At 44.0% G+C, this 20,279-nt stretch overlaps 1 protein-coding gene across 5 annotated transcripts in view; it reads right to left on the bottom strand.

Annotated features, from left to right (window-relative positions):
- The window catches only part of WDR60 (WD repeat domain 60), a 264,691-nt gene that overhangs the window by 204,396 nt on the left and 40,016 nt on the right, over positions 1–20,279 (bottom strand). For all 5 annotated transcript variants that reach the window (XM_033931587.1, XM_033931589.1, XM_033931585.1 and 2 more), the window contains one exon: positions 18,872–18,948. In XM_033931587.1, coding sequence (XP_033787478.1) covers positions 18,872–18,948 — 77 coding nt within the window. The remainder of the gene's footprint in view (positions 1–18,871; positions 18,949–20,279) is intronic.

Genomic DNA, 20,279 nt, shown 5'->3' on the forward strand with positions numbered 1-20,279 from the left:
ATTTTCTCATTAAATGTTAATGGCCTTAACCATCAAATAAAAAGGAAAAAAATGCTTGCCTTCTTGAAACAACAAAATGCTGATACATATTATATACCTTTCAATGCTAGAGTCAAAAAAGTTGGAAGGGGGTTGGGTAAAACAGTGTTTTTTGCCTCCGCAATTGGGAAAAAAGCTGGGGTTGCCATACTAATAAATAAAAAATGTTTAGCTAATTTTTAATTGATTGATTCTGATCCCTTGGGGAGGTGGGTACACATGAAAATGAGCATGGGAAATAATACCATGGAATTGTTTAATGTGTATGCCCCAAATACGAATCAAAGTAAATTTTTTAAGAAGTTACAACAATTATTACTCCCACTGGCTGCTTCTAATTTGGTAGTGGCTGGAGATTTCAATGCTGTGATGGATCCATTAATGGATAAAAAACCAAGTAAAATTATGAAATCCTTAAGGTTAGATAATTTGGTACAATCTTGTGATTTGAAAGATATATGGCGGATACTTCATTTTAATGAGCGGGAATTTTCTTTTTGTTCACAAGTTAATAAATCCTTTTCAAGAATCGATTATATTTTTCTCTCAAATCAAATAGTACAAGAAGTGACAAAAGCATCCATAGATCCTATCATTTTGTCTGATCATAGGGGTGTATGGATTGAATTTAAGTTTGAGGAGCAAGAGTATTGCAGGTCTGTTTGGAGATTCGATAATACATTGATTGCGGATTCAAATTTCCTTGAAGAATTTAAATTAAAAATGATTGAATTTTTTCAAATTAATACTTCAGAAGAAATTACCATAGAAACAATATGGGATGCATTTAAGGCTACCAAGAGAGGAAATATTATTTCGTATTCGGCATATATTAGAAAACAACTTAAAAAACAATTTTCTGATTTGGAGAAAGAACTTAAATATTTGGAAGCTAAATTAATTGATAAATGGGAGCAAAGTACCCTGCAGGCTTTATTAAAAGCAAAAAGTAAATATAATGAGATTTCATCAAAATTTGTAAGAAATGATTTGTTTTCCCAACAAACTTTGTATTATGGAAGCTCAAATAAGGCGGGAAGATTATTGGCAAATTATCTTAAAGCGAAGAAAAGAAGATCAAAAATTATTGCAATTAAGGATGAGAAAGGAAATACACATACTCAAATTGAAAACATTTTAAGTCAATTTCTAAATATTTATGAAGACCTATATTCTTCTGAGCCTTATGAAAATAGAGAAAAAATGGTTTAGATTTTTTGAATCTAATTGAAGGGCCGAAAATTCCTGAGCATATAAAAAAAAGTTTAGAGGAGCCTATATCATTAAAAGAATTAGAAACAGCTTTGAAGTCTCTTAGAGTTGGATCCACTCCAGGTGGGGATGGTTTCACAGTAGAATTTTATAAATCATTTCAAATTACCCTATTACCTCATTTATTGAAATTATATCAGTCTCAACTAAATAAAGGTTGCATTGCAGGTACTATGGCAGAATCATTGACTATAGTTTTGCCAAAGCCAAACAGAGATTCCACATTGGTTTAAAATTACAGGCCTATATCATTAATCAATGTAGATGGAAAACTTTTGGCTAAAACATTGGCTTTACGCTTAGCCAGGGCTCTCCCTTTTATTATTGATATGCACCAAACTAGATTTGTTGCTAAGAGAAACTCATCTAATAACACAAGATTGGCTTTTCATATGTTAAATTTAACAAAAGCCATGAAAGATCCTGCTTTTTATTTATCCTTGGATGCAGAGAAAGCCTTTGATCAGGTGGAATAGACCTACATGTATCAAGCTATGGATTGGTTTGGAATAGGTTCAAGATTTATTCAAATGATTCAAACATTGTATAGCTCCCCTGTTGCAGAATTGTATATTAATAATAATTTTTCAGAACACTTTCATTTGCAGAGAAGGGTTAGATAAGGTTGTCCCCTATCTCCTTTGCTTTTTGATATTGTTTTGGAACCCTTGCTATTAGCTATTCAGCAAGTAAAGGAGATACAGGGTATTCCTTATTCAGACCGGGAATACAAAGTCTCTGCATATGCAGATGATATTTTGCTTCATTTGAGAAATCCAGAAACAACCATTCCATGCTTATTTGAATTGATTGAAACATTTGGAAAATTTTTCAGGATATAAGATAAATTGGAATAAATCTGAAGTCCTTCCACTAAATGTGTATTGTACAAAAGGCTTGTTTGATTCATTTTCTTTTGTATGGAACGAAGGTGGATTCAAATATTTGGGAATTTAGATAAAAAACACGCTGGAAGACACAATGAAAGAGAATGAAAAATCTTTATTGCAGAAGGTAACAGAAATGTGCGAGCAATGGAATCCACTACATCTGTCTTGGTGGGGGAGAGTTCAAACTATTAAAATGATGATATTGCCTGTGGTTTGTTATCAGATGGGAATGTTACCAGTTTTTTTTAAGGGGTCTTTTTATAAAAAGTTCAACAGTATTCTTACAAAATTTGTTTGGTTGGGCAAAACTCTTAGTATATTTACAAAAACCTATTGCGGAGTGGGGGGTAAATTTTCCCAATTTTTATAGGTATCATCAAGCCTATATTTTGCGCCAGGGTATGTATTGGGTCCTCCCAGAGCTCATTGATAATACCCTAGACTGGTTGTGGTTGGAGTGGCGACTCATGTTTCCTCTGCGCTTATGTCATGTTCTTAGTATTAAAATGCCTAAATTGTATAAAGATAATAGAATATTTATGGATACATGGAAAACTTTGCAATATGTTAATAATTTAACATCTATTCCAATCTATAAATCAACAAATCAAACTATACGGTTAAACTCCAAGATTCAAATTGGCGTATTTAAGGTCATCTGGAAGCACTGGATGAAAGCAGGTATACGGATTTTGGGTGATGTTATTTCAAATGGTAAGAACATAAGAACATAAGAACTGCCATCTCCGGATCAGACCCATGGTCCATCGAGTCCGGCGATCCGCACACGCGGAGGCCCAGTCAGGTATACACCTGATGTAGTTTTAGTCACCCATATCCCTCTATGCCTCTCATAAGGAGATGTGCATCTAATTTGCCTTTGAATCCCAGCACAGTGGATTCTTTAATAACCTCCTTTGGGAGAGCATTCCAGGCGTCTACCACTCGCTGCGTAAAACAGAACTTCCTGACATTTGTCCTGGACTTGTCCCCCCTTAGCTTCAAACCATGTCCTCTTGTCCGTGTCGCGTTGGACAATGTAAATAATTTATTTTCCTGCTCTATTTTATCGATGCCTTTCAGCATTTTGAACGTCTCGATCATGTCCCCTCGCAGCCTTCTCTTCTCAAGGGAGAACAGTCCCAGTTTCTTGAGTCGTTCCTCATATTCCAAGTTCTCCATACCTCTTATTAACTTCGTTGCTCGTCTCTGCACCTTCTCCAACAGTTTTATATCCTTCTTTAGGTTGGGAGACCAATGTTGGACACAGTATTCCAAGTGTGGTCTGACCATTGCTCTATAAAGCGGTATTATGACTTTCTCCGATCTACTCGTGATTCCTTTCTTTATCATGCCTAACATTCTGTTTGCTTTCTTTGCCGCTGCCGCGCATTGTGCCGACGGCTTCAGAGTCCTATCTATCAGTACACCCAGGTCCTTTTCTTGTTCGCTCTTACCCAGAGTTGCGCCTGACATTCTATACTCGTATTCCTTATTCTTACTACCTAAATGCATTACTTTGCATTTCTCCACGTTGAACTTCATCTGCCATTGATCTGCCCATTTCTCTAACTGATACAAGTTGCTCTGGAGTTCCTCGCTATCCTCCTGCGATCTGATTGCCCGGCATAGCTTTGTGTCGTCTGCAAACTTAATGATCTCACTGGATATTCCGTCTTCCAGGTCATTGATATAAATATTAAATAGGATCGGCCCAAGTACTGAGCCCTGGGGCACACCACTAGTCACTTTCTCCCAGTCTGAGAACTTTCCATTTATGCCCACTCTCTGCTTTCTGTTTTCCAACCATTTGCCTATCCACCTTTGTATATCTCCCTCTATTCCATGGCTTTGTAGTTTCCTGAGAAGCCTTTCATGTGGAACTTTGTCGAATGCTTTTTGGAAGTCCAAATATATTATGTCCACCGGCATTCCACTATCAATTTGCTTGTTCACGGTCTCGAAAAATTGAAGTAAATTCGTTAAACATGATTTCCCTTTCCTGAACCCATGTTGACTGGGTTTCATCAAGTCGTGTGTATCTAAGTGCCGGACTATGCTATCCTTGATCAGTGCTTCAACCATCTTTCCAGGGACAGACGTAAGACTCACAGGTCTGTAGTTGCCCGGTTCCCCTCTCAATCCTTTTTTGAAAATTGGTGTGACATTCGCTATCTTCCAGTCCTCTGGTATCTGTCCAGTTCTGATTGTCAGATTGGCAAGTTTCTGCAATAGCTCTCCGATTTCAACCTTCAATTCCTTTAAAACTCTCGGGTGAATTCCATCCGGTCCAGGGGATTTGTCACTTTTAAGTTTGTCAATCTGGTAGTATATCTGGTCCAACTCCACTTCAACTGTGGTGAGGCTGTCTTCTATTACTCCACTAAACACTTTCACTGCTTCTGGTATTTTAGCGGTATCTTCCTCCGTAAAGACGGACGCAAAGAAGGAATTTAGTTTGTCAGCAATTTGTTTATCTTCCTTGATGTACCCTTTTCTTCCCTGGTCGTCCAGGGGTCCCACCGCCTCTTTTGCGGGTTTTTTCCCTTTCACGTATCTAAAGAAGGGTTTGAAGTTTTTGGCTTCTTGCGCTATTTTTTCCTCATAGTCCTTTTTGGCATCCCTCACCGCCTTGTGACATTTCTTTTGATCATCTTTATGTATTTTCCATGCTTCGGTTGTTTTCATGTGTTTCCATTTTTTGAAAGAGTCCTTCTTTTCTTTTATGGCTACCCTCACCTGTCCGGTAAGCCATGCCGGTTCTCCCTTACCTTTTGTTCTCCCCTCTTTGGAGATCCTTGGAATGTGGAGATTTTGTGCTTCTGTGATAGTATTTTTCAGTAGGGACCATGCCTGGTCTACCGTTTCAAGTTTGTCCACCTTTTTCTTGAGTCGTTGTTTCACCATGGCTCTCATGCAATCGTATTTGCCCTTTCTAAAGTTAAAGGTTTTGGTTAAGGTTTTGGCACGTTTTCTATTCCCGATGTCAAGCTTAAAGTTGATCACATTGTGATCGCTCGTCCCCAGCGGTACCGTAACTTCTACTTCTTTTGTCGGTCCCGTGAGGCCATTTAGTACCAAGTCCAGGGTGGTGTTGTCTCTTGTCGGCTCCTTTACCAATTGTTCCAGGAAGCAATCCCCTAGCACCTCCAGGAACTTGGCCTCCTTGCCGCAGTTGGAGGTTCCTAGTTTCCAGTCTATCCTCGGGAAATTGAAGTCTCCCAATATTATTACATTGCCCGTTTTGCTTTCTTGTTTGATTTCCTCTATCATTTCTGAGTCAGTTTCCTCCGCCTGTCCTGGGGGACGATAGTAAAGGCCAATTTTCGTGTCTGCGCTGTTTTGGCCAGGAATCTTGACCCAGAGGGACTCTAGCTTCTCTTTTGTTTCCGTCGTAGCCACTTCAACAGATTCTATTCCTTCCTGAACATATAGGGCAATACCTCCACCTTTCTGCCCTACTCGATCTCTTCTATATAGTTTGTATCCCTGCAGTACGGTGTCCCATTTGTTTTCTTCATTCCACCATGTTTCTGTTATGCCAATGATATCCATGTTCTCATGTCTTGCTATCATCTCTAGTTCTCCCATTTTGTTTCCTAGACTTCTAGCATTTGTATACATGCATTTAAGTTCCCTTCGTGTTACCTTTTTGGACTTTTTACTCTTGGCTGCCCTTACAGTTTCATTTACGGTATCCTTTACTGCTCCTGTGTTATCTCCCGTGTTTGTTGTGTGGTCATCCCCTCCTGTGTCTGAGTTGTCCTTTCCTGCTTGTTCTCCTTTGTTGGCTGTGAGGTTGACCTCTCTTGTGTATGAGTAGTAGTCCTTTGTTCCTACGTCCGGGCATCCTGTTGTCCGTACCATCGACCGGTCGTCGACTGTCGGCTTTCCCCTGTCCTTCAGTTTAAAGCCTTCTCTATTGCTTTCTTCATGTTGCCTGCCAAAACTCTTGCTCCTTCCTTGTTGAGGTGTAGTCCATCCCTTCTGTAGTACTTGCTTTTTCCCCAGAACGCTGTCCAGTTTCGCACGAAGTCGAAGCCCTCGTCTTCGCACCATCGTCTCATCCAGGCGTTGATCGCTTGCAATTCCCCTTGTCTCTTTCCATCTGCTCTTGGTACAGGGAGGATTTCAGAGAAGGCCACCTTCACCTCCCTGATCTTCAGTTGTCTTCCGAGTGAGCGGAGCTGGTCCTTCATCTCTTCCCTGTCATACTTCCGCCCGCTCACATCATTTGTTCCCACGTGGATAAGCACAGCGGTGTCCACTCCCCCTGCGCCATCTATGATCCTGGAGATCCTGTTGGTCACATCCTTCACTCTTGCTCCAGGCAGACAGGTGACGACTCTGTCCTCTCTTCCTCCTGCGGTGTGGCTGTCCACGTGTCGTATGATGGAGTCGCCTACGATGATCCCCATCTTCTTTATTCGGGAGTTCCTTGGGGGGCGTAGGTCCACGTCCTTGGAGTAGGGCCAGTCATCTTCCTCCAATGTTACTCTTGAAATTGTTTCCTGTTCTTTGAGCGGGGGGACATCTTCCTGTGCTCTCATTTTTCCTCCTGGTGTGCAGTTGTCTCCTACCTCGTCTTCGTTTCCTTCTGTGTTTACATGGGTGTCTTCTCTATTCACATGGGTTTCCTGAGTACAGTTTTCCAGCCCTGGGATCTCTACGTGGTGCTGATGGGCTTCCTCTATGAACATTTCTAGATCCTTGACCTCGTCGTTTGGGTTGTACTCCACTAGAATCTTCTCCTGTACTCGGATTCTGTCTTCGAGTTCCATCACTGTTCCCTCCAATAGTCTTACCTGACATTTCAAGCTATCCATCTCCGTGCATCGATCGCAAATGTATGCCTGGATCCCCGAAGGGAGGTAGTCATACATATTGCAGTCGATACAGAAGACAGGAAAGCTCATCTTCTGACTTCCTTGGGCTTCCATTTCGTGCTTTACTCGTGGGTTGTCTGAGTGATTTGATGTGACCTACTGCTGCTCTTTTTCCTACTGATCCTACCTCCCCCTTACCTTCTGACTTCCTGACTGCAGGCTTCCTATTTGAATGTGTCTGTTTGTGTTACAGTGCCTGTGCCTTTGTGTGCTTGTGTCCCTTGCCTGCTGCTTCCTTGTGTTGCTTGTCTTGTTGTCTCTCTCGTGTGTGCTGTCTCTGCTCTACCTCACCTTGATTGTATGTGCAGGTTGGTTTCTTTTTGTGTCTGTCTCTTTCTTATCTTCTGTGTCTGTCGGTTCCTTACCGGTCTGTTCTCCTCTGGTGTTCTTGAGAGTGTAGCGCTCGTCCCTTGCAAGGCCCTTCGCAAAGGCGCTCTCGCTAAGGCGAGCGCCTTTACCGCTCGCCTTCGCCGCGCGCCGAACGGCTGGGCGCCGTTGGCTCCTCCCCTTTCAAGGGGGAGTCCGGCGCTGCCTCTGACGTGTAGGGGCTGGGCGGAGCGTACTCTCGCCGCTTCCCTGAGTCTTCGGCTCTCCTTCCTCCTGTGCAAGGCTTCAAAGCTTCCCCGACTTCTCTTCTTGCTTTGACCGCCTGTGCACGCTGCTATTCGGCACCAGCATCTGTGTGCCGCGTTGGCTCCTCCCCTTTTCAAGGGGGAGTCCGGCGCTGCCTCTGACGTGTAGGGGGTGGGCGGAGCGTAAACTGCTTGCCTTTTCACAGTTGCAACATAAATATGGTCTTAATAAATCACAAAGTTTTAGATGGTTGCAACTGAAGCAGGCTATTCAGGAGGGGTTCCCTGAATGGAAAAATCTCAATAATCAGTATAGTTTGGAGTTCTTATGCTTTCAGGTGGACTTCTTGGGACACCAGGCCGCACAGTGGTATAAAGTGATAAATGGATTTGTAAATAAAAAACTTAAAAATGGACTTAGGGACATTTGGAGCATTGAGATAAAGCATCAAATTATTGCGTCTCAATGGCCACGAATTTGGTCTTGGAGAAAGAAATGTACAGTGTCCGCATCTATGAGACAAACTTGGTTTTTCCTTTTAAATAGAGCATTTTGGACCCCAGTTAGATTACAAAAGTTAGATAGCTCTAAGTCTAATAGATGCTGGCATTGTAATCTGGAAGCAGGGACTTTAGATCACTTAATATTTTATTGTCCGTGCAGTGTTCTCCCCAGAAATTTTTTCCAGCCGGGTGGGGCGGGGCGGGGAAATTTGGTAGTGGGGAAAATTAAATGTATACTATTTTTATTATTTAATTATTATTATTTTCCAATGCTCGATATGACTTCCTTTTTTAAGGTTTGACACTTGTGCCAGAATATTTTTACTAAATTTAAGAAGTATCCAATTCTAGAAGTGAATAATTAGATTACATTACATTACATTTCAAATAGTATAGAGGTTTAAAAAAGGGAAATGCGTTAATGAAGTCAATAGGTTCAATCTAACCATTTATTTCTGCATGAATTTAAACAACTAAAAAAAAAAGATAAATATAGCTCATCCAGTCATACAAGAAATGGCTGTACAACACCTCTAATAATGTTTTGATCACTAGGTTCCTTCCTGAGGTCTCACTGAGGATATGAAATAGATGCTATCCCCACTTCCAGACCTCTTCCACATAATTTATGGAGAGGTGTTACTGAGCCTTGAAGGGCACCTGTGTGATTGATCTTTATCTGCTTCTTTTTTATTTTGCTATAGTGCAAAGTAAGAGCTAGGGCAAAACAGTATAAGTAAAGATGCAGGTAATAATTGGCAATGTATTAAAAATATTTTATTTTTATTTGCTTATAATGTCATTTGAAAGCTACTTGATGATAATACAACTTTAATTTAATTCTTTATAATGTGTTTCTGTGTGTTGGGGGGGGACACCTACGTCAACAGTAAAGTTAGAATAGAGTCATTAAATCCAGTGGTGTACCCAGTATATATGACAACCAGTGCTAATCATTTTTTAACAACCCCCTCCTCTATATAAAAAAAGATATTTTTAGTAATAATCCATGAGTCACACAATAAGGGTGCATCTAGGAAAAGGCAGCATCTTAAACACTGCAGTGAGCACTAGAACACCAACACACGCATTGTAAAACTAAACAAACCAGATCCTACACAGTCAATTGATCCTGTAGTCGATGCTAACAGAAAGCCATGTCCTTTTCATACACACAGAACACAGATACACCCTCGCCCAATATGGAATAATCACAAACTAAAAATAGAAATATGTAGACAAAAGTTAAACTGAACCAAGAAACCAGACTCTCCATACAATGCAACACCACAGAAACAGTGACACATGTCCCCTAATACTGTGCAAAATATAAAGACAGTAGATGTAAATTTGAAAAAAACTTCTACATAACAGTCACCACTTTACAAATTAACAAATAGAAATAAAATAATGAGAAATATGAAAATACCATTTTATTGGACTAATCCATTTTTCAATTAGCTTTCAGAGGCCAAATCTTTCTTCAAGACAGTACAGTATACAGCTGTTATGGTATCCTGTCCTGACCTGAGGAAAGGGGTTTATTCCCTCCCAAAATTGCCTTATTTCCATTTCCTATTGATAAATTTTAATCAATACAGTTACAATACTACTTGACTAGCGGACTGCGCAGAGGACACAGACCTGAGACCAGGGGCGGAGACACAGCTGAACCCAGACGACGGACGAATGGACTGCACATATGACACAGATCTGAGACCAGAGAGACAGTTAAAGAAGGGGAAATCAGCAATCGTGGTTGGAGACTCAATCCTGAGAGGAGTAGATAGTCACATATCCGGAGGGAGAGAGGACCGACTGGTAACATGTCTCCCAGGGGCAAGAACAAAGGACGTCATCAACAATATCGAGAGGATCCTGGAGGGAGCCGAGACGGAGGAGACAGCAATAGTGATCCACATAGGAACAAACGACATCAGCAGGAGAAACTACAACAGGACTACACTAACTGACCAGTTCAGGATCCTGGGGAGGAAACTGAGACTAAGGACAAGGAGGATAGCCTTCTCAGAGATCCTGCCAGTACCGAGAGCGGACACAAGGAGACAGAGCGAACTACAAGCAATTAACGCTTGGCTGAGGAGATGGTGCGATGAGGAGGGTTTCCACTTTGTTAGGAACTGGACTACTTTCCTGGGGAAGAACAAGCTCTACAGAAGAGATGGACTACACCTTAGCACAGCTGGGACGAGGATGCTGGCACGCAACGTCCAGAACGCCATAGACTTGGCTTTAAACTGAAGAGAAGGGGAAAGCCGATAGTCGAACTGACCTCGACACATCGGACATCAGTACCTGACAAGGATACTGACCTGGGACATTGGGAAGGAAAGCTTGGGACTGAGTGTGTATGTTTTGAAAAAGGACCTAAGGACGCATTGCAGGGACCGAGGGCACAAATGGAACTCGTAAGAGGCACCAACATGGAACAACAGGAGCCAGAGGAGCAAGGACCTTGTGAAATAGAGACCAGAACTGAGAGAAAATTACAAGAACAAGTGGTGCAAGGGAAACAGGCTGAGGACGTCACAGACACACAGCAGCAGGAGGAGGATGAAACTCGGGGGCTGGCAAACCATGAGGAGGACTGCAGGAGTACCAAAACACGAGGAGAACAAAAAGAGAGGGCAAAAAAACTGGGTCTTAAACTGCCTGTACACAAATGCTAGGAGCCTGAGGGCCAAAATGGGAGAACTAGAAATCACTGCTAGCAAAAAGGACCTAGACATAATTGGAGTCACAGAAACATGGTGGACTGAGGAAAATCAATGGGATGTGGCCATACCAGGGTACAAACTATACAGGAGAGACAGGGCACATAAAAAGGGTGGAGGAATAGCGCTGTACGTAAAAGACTCCATACCCTCAACCAGGATGGAAACAACAGTTCAGGCGGATGGCTTGGAATCACTATGGGTTAAGCTACAGGGAGGAACTGGGGCAGACATTAAAATGGGTCTGTACTACCGCCCACCAGGACAACCTGAAGAAATCGACCAGGACCTGGAGGCAGAACTGAGGCAGGTATGCAGAAGCGGAAAGGTGATGGTGATGGGGGACTTCAACTATCCAGGGATAGACTGGAGTATTGGGCACTCAAACTGCGCAAGGGAGACCAAATTCCTAGAGGTCATGAGGGACTGCTTCATGGAGCAACTGGTCAAGGAACCAACACGGGGTGACGCCACTCTTGACCTAATCTTCAACGGACTAGAGGGGCCAGCAAAGGAGGTGACAGTATTAGCCCCGCTAGGTAACAGTGATCACAACACGATCCAGTGCAGGCTAGAAATTGGATCATCAAAGGGGAAAAGAACCACAACGACGGCACTCAACTTCAAAAAAGGAAATTATGATGCCATGAGGGAAATGGTGGGAAAAAAACTCAAAGGTAACATAGGGAAGATGGATTCCGTAGAAAAAGCCTGGACCTTACTCAAGGGAACTGTGCACGAAGCGCAAAACCTGTGCATCCCCAAGTTCAGGAAAGGGTGCAAAAAAAACAGAACAAAAAACCCAGTGTGGATAACAAATGCAGTGAAGAAGGCGATAAGCGACAAGAAAGCATCGTTCAGAAAATGGAAAAAAGACAAAACAGAGGAGAACCAAAAAGTGCACAAAGAACACCAGAAGGAGTGTCACCGAGCGGTTAGAAAAGCAAAAAGAGAATATGAAGAGAGACTGGCAGAGGAAGCAACAAACTTCAAGTCGTTCTTCAGATACGTCAAGGGGAAGCAACCGGCAAGAGAAGAAGTGGGACCATTGGATGATGGAGACAGGAAGGGAGTGGTAAAGGAAGAGAAAGAAATAGCTGACAGGTTAAATGAGTTCTTCACGTCAGTTTTCACGAGGGAAGATATAACCAACATCCCAGAACCTGAAGAGAACGGAAAAGGAGACCAAGATGTAAAACTGGTCAATTTAGAGGTAAGCCAAGAAGATGTACTCAAGCAGATAGACAGACTAAAGAGCGACAAATCTCCAGGTCCGGACGGCATTCACCCAAGGGTACTCAAGGAACTAAAAAACGAAATAGCGGAGCCACTTCGACAAATATACAGCCTATCCTTAAAAACCGGAGAGATCCCGAAGGACTGGAAAATAGCAAATGTCACGCCCATCTTCAAGAAGGGCTCAAGGGGAGACCCAGGAAACTACAGGCCAGTGAGCCTGACCTCAGTCCCAGGAAAGATGATGGAGGCACTGATTAAGGACATCATCTGTGAACACATCGAAAACAATGAGAAGCTAAAACCGAGTCAGCATGGCTTCTGCAAGGGTAGGTCATGCCTCACAAACTTATTGCACTTCTTCGAGGGGGTAAACAGCCAGGTGGATAAAGGGGAATCTATAGATATCATTTACCTTGACTTCCAAAAAGCCTTCGACAAGGTACCACACGAAAGGCTGCTTAAGAAGATATGGAACCACGGGGTACAAGGGGTGATCCACCGATGGATCAAAAACTGGCTGGCGAACAGGGAACAGAGGGTTGGCGTAAAAGGCCATTACTCAGACTGGAAAGGGGTCACGAGCGGAGTTCCGCAGGGGTCGGTGCTGGGACCGCTCCTGTTCAATATCTACATAAACGACCTAGAGGCGGGAACCAAGTGTGAGGTTATTAAATTTGCAGATGACACCAAACTATACAGCAGGGCTCAAACCAAGGGAGACTGCGAAAATCTCCAAAAGGATCTAACGCAGCTGGAAAAGTGGGCCGAAAAATGGCAAATGAGCTTCAACATAGGGAAATGCAAGGTCATGCACGTGGGGAAAAAGAACCCGATGTTCACATACAGAATGGGGGGAAAACCGCTAGGGATCAGTAACCTGGAGAGAGACCTGGGAGTGATGGTAGACGCAACACTGAAGGCATCGGCGCAGTGCGCTACAGCCTCAAAGAAAGCTAACAGAATGTTGGGTATCATTAAGAAGGGTATTACGACCAGGACGAAGGAAGTCATCATGCCGCTGTATCGTGCAATGGTGCGGCCGCATCTGGAGTACTGTGTCCAGTACTGGTCGCCGTACCTCAAGAAGGACATGGCAGTACTTGAGGGAGTACAGAGAAGAGCAACTAAACTGATAAAGGGAATGGAAAATCTCCCATATACCGACAGGTTGAAGCAGTTGGGACTTTTCTCACTAGAAAAGCGGAGACTTAGAGGAGACATGATAGAAACCTTCAAGATCCTGAAGGGCATAGAAAAAGTAGACAGGGACAGATTTTTCAAATTAAGGACCACCACAAGTACAAGGGGGCACTCGGAGAAATTGAAAGGGGACAGGTTTAGAACAAACGCTAGGAAGTTCTTTTTCACTCAGAGGGTGGTGGATACATGGAAAGTGCTTCCAGAGGCTGTTGTAGACAAGAAAACATTAAATGGTTTCAAAGAAAGTTTGGATAGATTCCTAGAAGAAAAAGGGATTGAAGGGTATAGATAGATATAGACCACTACTCAGGCGATGGGCCTGATGGGCCGCCGCGGGAGCGGACCGCTGGGCAGGATGGACCTATGGTCTGTCTCAGCGGAGGCAACTTCTTATGTTCTTATGTTCTTATGACTCTACGTAAAGCAACAAAAATATTTTTTTTTCTACCTTTTGTCGTTTCTGCTTTAGTCATCTTCTCTTCACTCTCTTCTTTCTAATCAGCATTTGCCTCGCTCCCTTCCATGCAACATCTGTCCTCTCTCTTTGCCCCTTCCACCCAGCCTCTACCCTCTCTCTACCCCTTCCATCTACTGTCCACCCTATCTCTGCCCCTTGCATCCACTGTCCACCCTTTCTGCCTTTTCCATCCAGTGTCTGCCCTCTCTCTGTTCCATATGGTATCTTCCCTCTTTCTATGTCCCTTCAATAAATTCTATATCCTGTGCCCTTTCTCTCCTTTGTACATGATTTATTTCAGCTTCAACCCCTCTCCATTTTTTGTCTCCACCCCTATGCTCTGGCATCTCTCTCTTCTCCTTTCCTTCCTTCCCACTCCACCCCATGGTCTGACATCTCTATCTCCTTCCCTTCTCTCCCCCCTCTCCAGTATCTGCCTCCTGTCTTTCCCCTTTGGTCTAGGCCTCTCTCTTTCTCTCCGTCTTTCTTCTGTGAGGAGATCATGTTGATCTTGAACACTGAATAATTCTTCCACATTCTCCATATCACTGTACTGTAGTCTGGTCCAGCAAACTGCTTTGGCACTATTACATGGGTAATAGTAAATTCATTATGCATCAGCTTTCAACACAGAATGCCACAAGTCTCTATTTCTTGTGCTGTGCTTACATCTGCCAGCGTCAGAAACTTGTGAGACAGATCCCTTGGCAATACTACACTTCGGAGCCCTTTGACCATCTGGTTCTGTATGGTTGCAGGCTTTAAAGCTCTGTTTACTGAAGGAGACTGTCCAGCATACATAGTTGCATTACTCTTAAGGATCTGATCAGAGATTACATTAGACAAGGTGGTATTTTTAGGCATGGAAAAACAGGACATGTTCTCTTCAATCTGCTCAGATGCCTTCAAATGCCCTTTAATATTCGTCTGATCTCGGGCTAAATCTTGCCTCCTGAGCTGATCTTCAAAGGAGAGCGGAGTGAGAGCCATTTCGGCAGTGAGATCCGTTTTGGGCCGCATGTTGTGCAGGGCTGAACTAAGGCAAGTTGTAAGCTTCCTTCCATCGCTGACCTATCTTCCATAAGTCAGCAATGGAAGGAAGCTTACAACTCGCTGCTCTTGCTTGCTTCGGGCCTACCTCGTTGCCGGGTCGTTGCCGGAAACAGAAAGTAGGCAGGATCCGGCAGCGAAGAAAGCCCGTAGCAAGCAAGAGCAAGTTGTAAGCTGACCTGTCTCCTATAGCGAACCCATGCTCCGGGGCGTGTGCATGCCGACTTTCCTTCTCTTCCTCCCTCAGGACGTGACTTCCGGTTTCAGAGAGAAGCGGCATGCACATGTTAGAGCCCCGGAGCATGAGTTCAAGTTGCTTGCTGGCGTTAAAAACTAAAAAAAAAAAAAAAAAAAAGCAAAGCCAGGCTCCTGTGATTCAGGCTGTGCCGAATCAGCCTGGTAAATCTCCAAGCCGGTGAGAAGGGTTTTTTTTTAAAATGTTGAGCAGAAGGCGGCAGCAGCAGCAGGATTGCGATCGAGATTACAGCCAGGCGCTCATCTAAATTAGCTGGGCGGAGCGCCCGGCTGAAAGGCCCTGGGGAGAACACTGCCGTGTATCATGGCCTTTTGGAAATCAATTTGGTCTCAAATTAATTGTTTACTAGAAAACCATGTACCATTATAGCACAGTTACTTACCACAACAGGTGTTATCCAGGGACAGCAGGCAGCTATTTTCACGTCTGAAACCGGCCCACCTGCCTTGGCTGAAGGGTCCCACACAGTGGTGTAAGAGTGTTTCGACTTGGGAGGCTTCGACACCTTAATTATCACTGGGGGAACCGAGTGCTGAGCTATCTGACCTGAGGAGACAGAAGATATGGCAGCCAAAGACGTCGAAGCAAGAGCCGCTCCAAAAGACGAAGGTCTGATGAGGCTTGAGGTGAAAGCAGCAGAAGGAGAGGCGTCGATGGGGGTCGATGCCGAAGACACCTTCGATGCAGAAAGATTAGTAGGCTCCATCTCGAAGAGGCTATCCACCAGGAAGCAACGACGCTTAAAAGCACGAGGCTTAAGTGTTTGGCAAGGCAGGCACGAGGTAGGATGATGTTTTGGCCCAAGGCACTTGAGGCAGCGTCTGTGAGGGTCTGTAAGAGATATCGTGCGCTTGCACTTGCTACATCGTTTGAAACTGGTAACAGGCCGGGGCATAGACAAAAATACAGCCAACGCAAAGTCGAAGCCCGTGGGCCGTAGCCGAGCGGCCTGTACTGGACGGAAGTAAAATTTTTTTTTTTTTTTTTTAAACAACGAAAAAGACGAACACAGCGATTCGTGAGAAAAATAAAACACAAACTGTGGTGAGAGAAGGCACGAAAGACGAAGTTATCGGAGAGAGTCAAAAAGACGGACTTCACAGCTCCGCGGAAAACTAAGAAGTGAGGAGATGCGCCCTGTGCGCTGGGTGGGAAGGCACTCGTGCATGCGCGGTGCAGGAGACTCGAAACTTTGAGTTTCTTCAAGCAAGTCTGCTTGTGAGGCGTCTGCATCGGGGCTCAGTCAGATGATGTCACCCATATGTGAGAATACCTGCCTGCTTGTCCTGGGATAAAATGGGAATATGCAAGTATTCCTCTATTAGATCCAGAAAGCCAAGGTATTCTCCCCGGCACAACCAAAGCAATGACCAATCACACCATTCCCATGCTGAAGCAGGGAATCTTGAGGGCTGCACTGACTGACTTTAGATCCAGAATCGGTCCAAGTTTCTTTAGGGCACAATGAAGTATATTGAATATCTAACAAAGCCCCATTCTTTTTGCAGTATGGGCTCTATGGCTTCTAGAGCAATGAACATCTGAACCGTCGCTCGCAACCGGGCCATCTTTTCCGGCTTCCCTGCCAGAGAAGTGAAAAAGAAGTCCAGGAGGGGTTGGTAGTATTCTAGCTTGCAACCCTCCCGAATGACCTACAGAACCCACCAATCTGAAGAGATCTGTGTCCAAGCCTGCCAGTTTGCCCCCACTCTCAGGGGAACAGCCACTGTCCTGGAGTCATTGCTGTTTCTTGGAAGCCGAAGAGGAACATGATCTGGACACTTGAAGATGCCTGGTGCTCCTGAATCTTTGGTTCTGGCCCTAGAATGTCCTCTGACTGGAGGACGCTTCCGAATACTGGCAAAACTGTTTGGAGCCACAAAAATTTCCCCTACTAGACCCTCTCACAATCCAGTGTCTGCTAACTGGTAAGGATAATCCACCACTAGCCATGAGATCGTCCAGGCCCATGCCAAAGAGTAACTGGCCTTGAAAGGGCCAGTTTAAGGTCGCTTTGGAGGCCAAGCATTCTGCAAACCACAGCATTCTGCAGACGAAGAAGGTAAAAGCAGACACCTTGCTCAGGACCCTGAAAAGGTCATAAAGAGCATCCACAACATAATCAACCCCCTCCAAGAGGAACTAGGGGTAAGCATTGCTGTCCAGATCTGGTTTAGCCAAGAGTAGAATGCCCAGGCAATATAAGATGCTGCCGCTACTGCTTTCGGCCCTAGCCCAGCAGCCTCAAATTGTCTTTTGATTACAAAGTCTATCCTGCGGTTCTGTGTGTCCTTGAGGACTACTCCCCCTTCACTAGTCATTCTAGTGAAGTTCGCTTCATAATCTGCGCCGGCCGGCCCTAGTCACTCTAGTGAAGTTCGCTTCATAACCTGCACCATCAGTGAATCCACTGTAGACATGGCAAACCGCTGCTGGAACTCAGCATCCATCAGGTAGAACTTACCCATGGACTTAGCTACTTCTACTAGCCTCTCAGAAACATTCCACTGATCTGTTAACATCTTGGTGATCTCAGAATGCGAGGGAAAACAGGCATTCTTTTCCTTGGTGCTGCTCATGAGTGAGCACTGTGTTGTGGGAACTTGAGGTAGCTCCAACTTTAATTCCTGGCGCACTTCTACAATTAAACCTTGTAGGCTAGAGGGCTTGAACAACCATCACACCCTCAGGTCATCTCCAAGATCCCGGGCTGCCACCTGATTGTGGTCAGCCCCCTCTTCCCTTCCCCCCCCAAGCTGGGATGCCAAATCTCCAAGAGATGAGGATCCAGAATCAGAAATCAAAGGCATGGACTCTAAACCTTCATCCTCAAAGTCCACCAAAACTTGGGACCCTGTGATAGCTGCATGGCTCCTGGGGGTGGACCCTGTACCTTTTGCTGAAAACTCTGGTGTTACCTCCACCAAAGCCCCCGTGGAGTTAGGTCAGCTTTTAAAACTTAAAAAGACTTCATACACCATTTGTATGAATTTGAGAACGAATCGCTGTCCAGGTTGCCCAGAGTTCTAGCAGGGCTCCCGTGCTGGCTTCTGGTATTTGTCCACAGGTAGGTAGGTGGCTGCACTCTGCCGTGGTTGCCAATTGCTCTTTCTCTGGCTCCTGCTGGAATTTCTAGCTTAGAAAATACTCCAACTGAGCACCTGAGCCACAGAAGCATAAGGGGAAGGACATAGCACCACCCCTTAAAGTAGGCACTGCTTAGCCTAAATACCCCCAGTTCAACTGAGAGAAACTCAAAACAGGAACAAAGTAGCAACGAAGACCAGGAGCTTGAGAGACCATCCATCCGCCTACTGGAGACAGAGAGTACTGGCTGACCAGAGGTCAGTTTAATACTCTATCTCCACTTGCTGGTAGATGGTCATAATCTAAGAGCTTTGGATTCTTGCCCAGAAATAGCCAAGAAGAAAAAGAAAAAAACAAACAAACTCAACAACAAATTTTTAGAATGAATCAGGTTGGGCAGACTAGATGGACCATTCGGGTCTTTATCTGCCGTCATCTACTATGTTACTATCTACAAGTCTCTAGATTCTTTTGCTGGAATTAAGTTTGTATGTAACCCCTTTGGGCAACATAGAACTATTAGTTTGGGTACAGTATATTAGAAGATGACAGGAACAAGAAGCAGCAAGGAATCTTGTTTTGCTGATTCTTTGTTCCTTCAGCGCTGATGAAGAAGAAACAAAAAAAGATCTTCTGTAATACCCATTTCAGACCACAGTTAAAAAAACAAAAACAAAAACTTACTACTTTGATTCTTCCCTCCTTTTCCTTCCTTTCTTGATGTCTCCTTTCTCTGTCTTCAGTCCTTTGCCTTTCTTTCTCTGCAAATCAATTAAAAATCAACCACATATGCATTATCCAGTGAAAACTTTCTGCAAATGCAATGTAAATCTTTCAATTATTCCAGTAGCTTAGACTAGAATTAACCAAAGATGTCTGCAGGGGACATGAACACCTGGCATGTCAGACATCCTTCTTAACATGTGCTTACAATGTAGGGAAAACTGAGTTTTAATCAGCAAATGCAGCAGCAATGACCTGAAGTCAGATCAATCATCAATCCAGATTGTATTTTAACGTGATTTTTAGCACCAGAACACTGCTTTTAATATTTTGTGCCTTCTTCATTTCAGAAGCAAATAGAAATATAACAAATCTTCAGATCATAAAGGGGTTATTATTTAAAGTTTGCGAAATAAGAATTAATTACATGCTTCAGTGCTTCTGGTAACAGTTGTTCTAAACTTGTTATAGTGGCAAAGACCACATCATACAAACATAGAAACATGATGGCAGATAAAGGCCAAATGGTTCAACTAGTCTGCCCATCCTCAGTAACCATTATCTCTTTCTCAACAAGCATTTACTAAGTGGGTCATATTCATATATAAAAGAATTTCAAAAGGCAGCTGTTCCAAAGCAATTATAGTATAATTTCAAACTGCCTGTTCCCAATAGATTTAATCATATGACAAAAGTAAGAACAGTCTCAGCCTGGCTTCATGCACCAGGCAGAGATCCCCGGCAGCTTCTGAGGATGGGTCGGCTTCGGGGGAGCGGAAGGGGGAGCAGGCAGGAATCCCCAGCGGTGCAACTTAATTTGGGGACAAAGGCTGGAAGGCAGTGAGGGGGAGGGGGCACAAACTCGACACAGAAAGAAAAGGGGGCATGAATATGGGACACAAAATGGAGAAATGGGTCACTAACTTGGGACATGGTGGGGAGGGAATAGAAAGGGAGAATTGTTGGGCACGAGTGTGAGTGAGAGATGGTGCACATGAGGAAAGGAAGAAAGGAAAATTGGGCATGGTGAGAGAGAGAGAGGAGTGAGGTAGAGATGCATGGGGAATAGGATGAGAAGGAGAAATGTTGGATATGGTGATGGAGAAGGACCAGAGGGACAGATTTAAGGGGATGCAAGGGGGAGGAATGTTGGAAATAGTGATGGAGGGAGAGATGTGACGTGGTGTTGGAGAGGGGTGATAGAAGGAGAAATGGGCATGGGGCTGGTGGGCAGTGGTGAAAAATGATGCACATGATCTGGGGGATGAGAGAGGGAGAAATGTTGAATGTGGCAGCAGAGGGGGGTGGGAGAGACGCCTGGATCTCTCAAGACAGATGGACAGTGAGAGAGAGAGGGAGACCTGTTGCC

This window comes from Geotrypetes seraphini, chromosome 2, assembly GCF_902459505.1.
Source record: "Geotrypetes seraphini chromosome 2, aGeoSer1.1, whole genome shotgun sequence".
Taxonomy (NCBI): Eukaryota; Metazoa; Chordata; class Amphibia; order Gymnophiona; family Dermophiidae; genus Geotrypetes; species Geotrypetes seraphini.